This window comes from Cervus canadensis, chromosome 32 (genome assembly GCF_019320065.1).
Source record: "Cervus canadensis isolate Bull #8, Minnesota chromosome 32, ASM1932006v1, whole genome shotgun sequence".
Taxonomy (NCBI): domain Eukaryota; kingdom Metazoa; phylum Chordata; class Mammalia; order Artiodactyla; family Cervidae; genus Cervus; species Cervus canadensis.
This window is the reverse complement of record NC_057417.1, coordinates 38,492,995-38,500,020: the sequence shown is the minus strand read 5'-3', so window position 1 is coordinate 38,500,020 and position 7,026 is coordinate 38,492,995. Positions and strand designations below refer to the sequence as shown.

General features: G+C 53.7%; 1 protein-coding gene across 12 annotated transcripts in view; it reads left to right on the top strand.

The window, feature by feature from the left end:
- The first annotated feature begins 1,655 nt into the window (after nt 1-1,655).
- The window catches only part of MAPK8IP3 (mitogen-activated protein kinase 8 interacting protein 3), a 41,738-nt gene continuing 36,367 nt past the window's right edge, over nt 1,656-7,026 (top strand). For 7 of the 12 annotated variants that reach the window (XM_043455246.1, XM_043455245.1, XM_043455244.1 and 4 more), the window contains exon 1: nt 1,657-2,172. In XM_043455246.1, coding sequence (XP_043311181.1) covers nt 1,855-2,172 — 318 coding nt within the window. In that variant the 5' untranslated portion in view covers nt 1,657-1,854. Of the gene's footprint in view, nt 2,173-7,026 lie in introns of all 12 variants that reach the window. The other 5 variants (XM_043455241.1, XM_043455238.1, XM_043455237.1 and 2 more) reach the window with 2 other exon arrangements.

Here is a 7,026-nt window from a genome sequence, read left to right as displayed (position 1 = left end):
GGGATGAATACTTAGAAATTAAAGTAGAACTTTTGAAACCTGTGTGTCCAAACATCTTAGATTTTAGGGACTTAAAATGAGAAAAAGAAAAGGCTGAATAGCAAATTATCTTTACAAATCTGAAAGGAAGCAAGTTCTAATTCAGTTAGCTTGAGCTCTCAGAGTGTGCTAGTTATTCTTCAGTAAGCATCAAGAATTATCCAGCATATCATTTTGTTAAAACTTCATTTTCTCTAACCAATTTCAAGTAATAAATCTGCCCAAACATGTTGTGAAACCTTAATAAAGTTGATGCCAACTCATTTGGCCTCTCACTGTTGTAGTGGTGGCTGCTGTAATTCCAAAGAGCCTAAGTTTCCAGGAGAAGGCTAGGGCAGAAATCTCAGACATTCCCCCAAACATTCACAACCTTCCTCTGTAACTTGTTCACCAGAAGAAACATTTCATCTGTCCTGGCTTATCATTTTGAGAAAATAAAACAAGTCTATATTTATTGCATGCTTACTATTTGCTAGAGATGACACTAAACCCCTTTCATGGTCTTCCTAATGTTCCTAGTAGGTTGGTAATTGTTTCAGGCTGTTTTCCAGTTGGCCAGATCAAACCCCAGGCAGGCTGAATGTGAGACTGAAAGCGCCAACCGTTTCTCTGTGGGGTGGGTGAGCACCCATAGAGCAAGGGGAACAATGTGCAACAGTATTTAGGGCCAGATCCGCAGGAACATTCATTAGTGCAATCAGGTTAGTAGGACCTCACTTTGAAGCGCTGCATCAGGAAGGACAGGGATAAAAAGCATTTCTGTTGGCACTAAGCTGCCACTCATGGGTTTCTGATCAGGATTCACACCATCTGTGTGGTCCCCAAAGCTGAAAGTGTATGTCTTAGGTTCACGATCTCAGATGACAGTGGAAGAAAATGATAATCAAGTGGCTAAAAGTGGAAGAAATAAGAACCTATAAAAACTGGTAGAATTAGTCAAGCAGGACAAATGGAAATTTAACCGTTGAGGGACTTCCCGACATCACTGCAAGAGGCACAAGTGCCATCCCTGGTCAGGGGAACTAAGGAGGTCCCACGTGTCCCGCAACCCCCAAAAAGCCGCTGAAATTAAAAACTCGGTGTAGGAGTTAGGTTACACAGCTCAAGTGAAACTAGGAAATCTGAAGAAGTTACACAATATCAGGACACAGAAGTTAACTAAATGAGACTTTGTTACTGGATTTAGGGACGAGCCGGTCAACTTGCAGAGGGAACACGGGAAGGCGCGGGCCCTGGGGAGGGAGTTCGGAGAGCCTACTCTGAGCACGCACTGCTGTGCAGTGGAGCTCCAAGCCAAGTCCACAGCGACCAGGCCCGCACTGCGAGCACCTCGGGGGAGGGAGGGGCGCGCGAGGATACCGCCCATGGGCACACGGCCGCTCGCTAAGTCCCTAAACCGTACAGGGTCATTTATAGATAGTCTTCGGACAGACGCCGTCACTTCGTAAAAGTCCACGCCGGCATCGCGGACGCGGGAGGACGCGTGACGAGAAATGCTCCCTGGCCCGCTCGACCGAGCTTCCGGCCCGGAGACGGGCTTCCTCCTACGTCACGGCCCCTGCGACCCCTAGCGGCGCAGCGCCGCGGGAACCCGGTGGGCTCCGCCCCCGTAGTCTGGCGGGCGGGACTTCCGGGCGGCGGGACTTCCGGCAGCTGAGTGACGGGCACAGCATCAGCATCAGCGGCGGCGGCTGATCCCTGAGGCGACAGCGGCTGCGGCGGCGACGAAGGGCCGCGGCCTGCGGACCACGGGCAGCCGGGGCGGGCGGGCGCGCCGGCGGACAGCGGGCCGCGCTGGCGGCTGCGGTGGCCACGATGATGGAGATCCAGATGGACGAGGGCGGCGGCGTGGTCGTCTACCAGGACGACTACTGCTCGGGCTCGGTGATGTCGGAGCGGGTGTCGGGCCTGGCGGGCTCCATCTACCGCGAGTTCGAGCGCCTCATCCACTGCTACGACGAGGAGGTGGTCAAGGAACTGATGCCTCTCGTGGTGAACGTTCTCGAGAACCTCGACTCGGTGCTCAGCGAGAACCAGGAGCACGAGGTGGAGCTGGAGCTGCTGCGCGAGGACAACGAGCAGCTGCTCACCCAGTACGAGCGGGAGAAGGCGCTGCGCAAGCAGGCCGAGGAGGTGCGTGGGCCGGTCGCGCCGGGGCCCCGCCCGGGGACCCCCGCCCCGCCCCGCCCGGGGACCCGCCCTCAGCCCCCGCCCTGCGCGGGCCCCAGCTCCCGCCCCGCCCAGCCCACCAGTGCCCCCGAGCCCCGAGCCCGACCCGGGGGTGATCCCGACCGGGAGGTGGGCCCGACCCCGGGATGAGCCCGACCCCGGGATGAGCCCGACGGGGGAGTGAGCCCGACCCGGGGGTGAGCCCTGGCTCCCCCTTCCTCTTGGCAGGCTGCTCCAGCCGGGAGCCCCAGCCCTGAATCCCTGGCGTCCCTGGGGGACCTTACAACCTAAACCTTCCCGGGCCTCCTCTATATCCCCCTCTCATTGCAGACGCCAGTTCTTTTTGCTTTTGTGTGTGTGTTTTGCGCAAACGTGTTCAAGACCGCAGTTACTACTTCTGGTTGCTGCAATTCTAAACCCTTCCAGGAAGGGGATTTATGGTCTTAGGGATCTGCGGCCAGAAGAGGTGTTGTCGGATCTTTTCCATGCCTCTCTGACCCAGTGTTTTGAGGGTCGGTGACTTGGGTGAATTTGGTGACTGACGTAAACACATAACCAAAGCTATGGTTAGGTTGCTTTTCTTGCATCAGACGAAAGACTCCAGGTTTCTGGAGGCGAGTGCTCTGTTCTGTGGTTTCCTCCATTGGGAAGATAGTCAGCTTATGTGGGAAAGGCTGAGAAATTTCACTGTGGCTTCTGAGAAGATAAAAGTAGAATTTTGAAGTATTCAGTCGTCCTCTCAGATACCTCCATAGCCTGGAGCTCACTTGCTTGTGAACCGGTTAGAAGAGTCATGCATTGCAGGGAACACCTCTTACCTTCATTCATTCACTATGAAATACTTAGCCCCATTGGCAGAGCCAGGTGGATTCGGGGGCCCCGGGTTCTCCTTCCTACTTTGCGTCTGTGACCTTGTCCATGTCGCCTGCCCCTCTTCCAGATTTTGATTTTCCATCAGTCATATGAGTCGGCTGCCCTGGGTGATCTCTAAACCCTGACGTTCTGATGTTCCAGGCACTAGGTGATGCTCTTTGCCTTATGAATAGGAAGTTTCTTATTAAATGAGTTAAATTTCTTTTTAATTAATTTGGGTTAACATGTTTTTTATTTTAGTATTGAAATGGAAGATTGCTTCAGTATCTTGGCGTTTTCTGAAGGCAGGGCAGTTTATGTCCTCTTCGTTTGGTTTAAAGCATGTTTATAAAATTCCACCACGCCTTGTGTTGTCCCTACTTACAGTGGCTTATTTTGCTCCTGGGTTTTCCATCCATCTGTCAAAAGGCGATTGCCTATTGATAGGGGTGCCAGGTTCCACCAGAACTGATTTAGGACTCTCGACTTAAGGGGGTGCAAGAGCTTGTGGAATCCTAGAGTTCAGAGTGGCCCTAGGCATTTACTGGGGAAAGAACTGGCCTGGACTGGGGGTGGGCCAAGGTCACATGGTCTAGAAGAACCAGGCCAGGACCAAGTCTGCCCTGACCCTTGACTTCCTTCCATGTCATGCTGCTGTGGGAGGGCACAGAGCTGCACCCCCAGGCTGGAGCGCTGGGGCTCCCCTCACTAGCCTTGGGCCAGTGGCTGCCTCATGCTGGGCAGCACCGCCCACTTCTCTGACTGCTCTCAGCCGCCATTTGATGCCTCACTGAGGTTTTGAGTAGGTTTGTTTTCTTTTGTCCTGTATCTGTGTGGTCAATATAGTGGAAGAGAAGAAACTAAAAGGAGAAAGATGGACAATTGTCAGGTTGAGAATCCTAACGTTCTAGCCTAACAATTAGCTCTGTGTGGCTGAGGCCCCTGCTCTGCTGTGCTCAGTTCAAGTGTAGCCATGACGAGAGTGCTTCTGGCCTTCCCGCTGCTGCCCCTGGACTGAGAGCCGGGTGCACGGGCGGCCTGGGGAGAGTGCCCTGGCGGCCGAGCCCCACCCCGCCCCCGCCATTAAGAGATGCTGAGCAGGGCCACAGAGCGCAGGAGCGTTTGGCTGGTGGGCACGCAGGCTGTGATCTGACACTTAGGATGTGCCCTTGGAGAGACTTCATGTGAGATTACAACCAAGAAAAGGGCCAGGGACTTCCCTGGTGGTCCAGTGGTTGGGACTTGGCCTTCCAGTGCAGGGGGCGCCGGTTTGATCCCTGGTTGGGAGGCTAAGATCCCACATGCCTAGCTGCTAAGAAACAGACATAGAGCAGACAATATTGTAACAAATTCAAAAGACTAAAAAACCATCCAGGTCAAAAAATCTTTAAAAAGGGGGCGGGGGCCAAACGCTGTAACCATTTTTGCACTTGAGCTCATTTACTAAATCCAGCAGACAGAAAAGACCAGTATACATGGTGGCCTGGCTTCTTTTTGCAGACAGGGCCTGAGAGCAGAGATGAGGGCCTGAGACCCGGGAGCCGGCCCAGCCCCGGCTGCAGGCGCGTGTGTGATGCAGAGTGGCTCCTGCTCTGGGGTCACCCTGCTCAGGAAGGCTTAGTCAGAGCCGGGTAACCTGAGCCGCTGCAGCCTTCCGAGCACACGGAATCTGCAGAGTTAGAGGGAGCCTGAAGCAGGGCAGACGCCCCTGCCCCACACTTCTTGACCATAAAAGCCGCAGTGAGAGATGGCGAGTATGTTCTGGCCCCCAGGTGGCTCATCCACGGGAGTGACGGTAGCTAGAGATGGTGGGGCCTGGGAGGGGCCCCAGCCCAGATTCTGCAGGCTCTGGAGTGCCAGCCTCGCCTCTGGGAGCCACACACCCTGCAATCCATCTCCCCCTTTCTGGCTGCCCTGGCCACACGGCACCCCCTGTAAAGCCAGTGGGTTGCCAGAGGTGGCACATTGCTTTCATCTCAGGTGCCAAGTCCCATGATGGGCTGTTGTTTGCCTGGAGAATTGCGGCAAGGCCGATCTAGCCGAGTCAGGGAAGAGCACCTTAACGGGGTGGCCTCGGCTGGCCAGCGTGGGGCGCCACGGTCTCTGACTGTGAGGGTTTTGTCCTTGTCATCAGGGCCAGCGAGTCCCGCTCAGACTTGCAGGGCCAAATGGATGCTGCTGGCTTCTGAAACCTCTACAGAGATCTTAAAAATGCTGAATCTGCGTCCCATACAACGTGTTTAAAACCCACTGAGTTCTTTCTCAATGGGAAAGAAGGTTGGAAACAGGCATCTGATCAGGACGGCCGGGAGCAAGTGGGCGGCCCAGGCAGCGCTGCCCACGGTGGCCGCAGGGAGGCTCGGGCCGAGGCCGTGTTGTCTCTGATCCTGGGCAGCGCAGTGCTCAAGTGCTGGCTTACAGAAGGGCAAAGTGTCCGAGAGACAAGGTGTGGTTTTATTAGCCTTCCTCTGCCTGAAAATCTTCTTGGCCCTAAAGAAACTACTACTGACACACCCCCTCCTCCTCATCAGGGACTCCAGTGCGGTGAGATGGGGCAGTGGGTGTTTGCTCAGCATTTATAAGCTAGGAAGTTTATTTCTATCCAAAACTGTGTGTCGAATCACCTTGTACAAAAGCAAGGCTTTTCACTGAGAGTTATTTGTACAGCATGAAGCTGGAGGGGGCAGAAGCCATCATCCGACTCTACAGTGAGGCTCACTTGGCATTTTTTCATAAGTGAATTTATATACTGAATCAGGAGGTTTTCTTTCTGCGTGCCACATTACAGACAGTATACTCACCACTGCTTGGACAGGTGAGCAGTTTCTTCTTCTGCCATGTTGTCGTGTTAAAGCAGTTATTTTTCAGTTCTTAGCTTTTACTAGAGGAAGCCATTAAGATTTGGTGCCTGGAGTTGCCTTGCATGGTCGCCTCTAAATATTGGTCCAGTAGAGCTCTACAGTCACACCAGACTCTCCCTAAACATGGAAACAAGCAGGCCCCGCAGGGCAGAGAGTCTCTGCTTCCTGCTCAACCAGGGGCAGTGCCCTTCTGGTCCTTCCTGCCCGAAGGTCGGGTCCCACAGAGATGCCAGCTGCCCCTGCGTGTGCGCCCGAGGCAGGAACGCGGCTCTCCTCTGCTCCTGCCCCGTGCTGAGCCGTCTGGTTCCTGGAGGGCAAGGCCACTGTCTGTGGTTTTCAGCCATCCGTCCATCCGTCTGTGACACAGCTCTGTGTGAGGACGAAAATTTCTGCTGTGTGTGTCCACACAGGACCACACACTTTTCACGTGTGGCTCAGGTGCCTGAGGATGAGTTTTTATTATTTTTATGTAATTTTAAGTTTCAATAGCCACACGTGGCTGAACCGGGGAACTGGGCAGCGCAGCCGTGGATGGTGTGGCTCAGCTGTAAGGGCAGGCAGGAAAAATTCTGTGACTTGTTTCATAGCCTCTGGTAAGAAAGGAGGGGACTTAAAAGGGGGAGTGTTTTTCCTTCAGTGAACATGTTCTACAAAGAGAGGAGACCCCAAAGTGTAGCGGGTTTTGAAACAGGAGAACAGAAGAAAATATTAATGAGGAAAAAAAAGAAAAAAAAAGGGTATTCTAGCTATTTAGGAAACAGCAGAGAGGTGATGAAATTCTCAAGAGGCTGAAGAGAGGTCTGGAGGGAATCCCCAGCACCTCGAAAGCAGCCTGTGCACACAGCTCACGGTTAGACCTTGGAGCCCCGCCTTCTGTTCTGTTCTTTGTGAGGTCAGAGCACTAAACTGTAATGTTTAGTGTGCGGTTTGGGGACTTTTGACATGTCTACACCCGAGAAACCATCCTCACAGTCAAGATGACGCTGACCTCCACCGTCCCCAAAGTTTCCTGCGCCCCTGCCCCCATGGTCTCTCCCCGCTCCCCAGGTGACCACGGCCTGCTCTCTGTCACTGTAGATTCATGTGCACTTTCTAGAACTTTGTT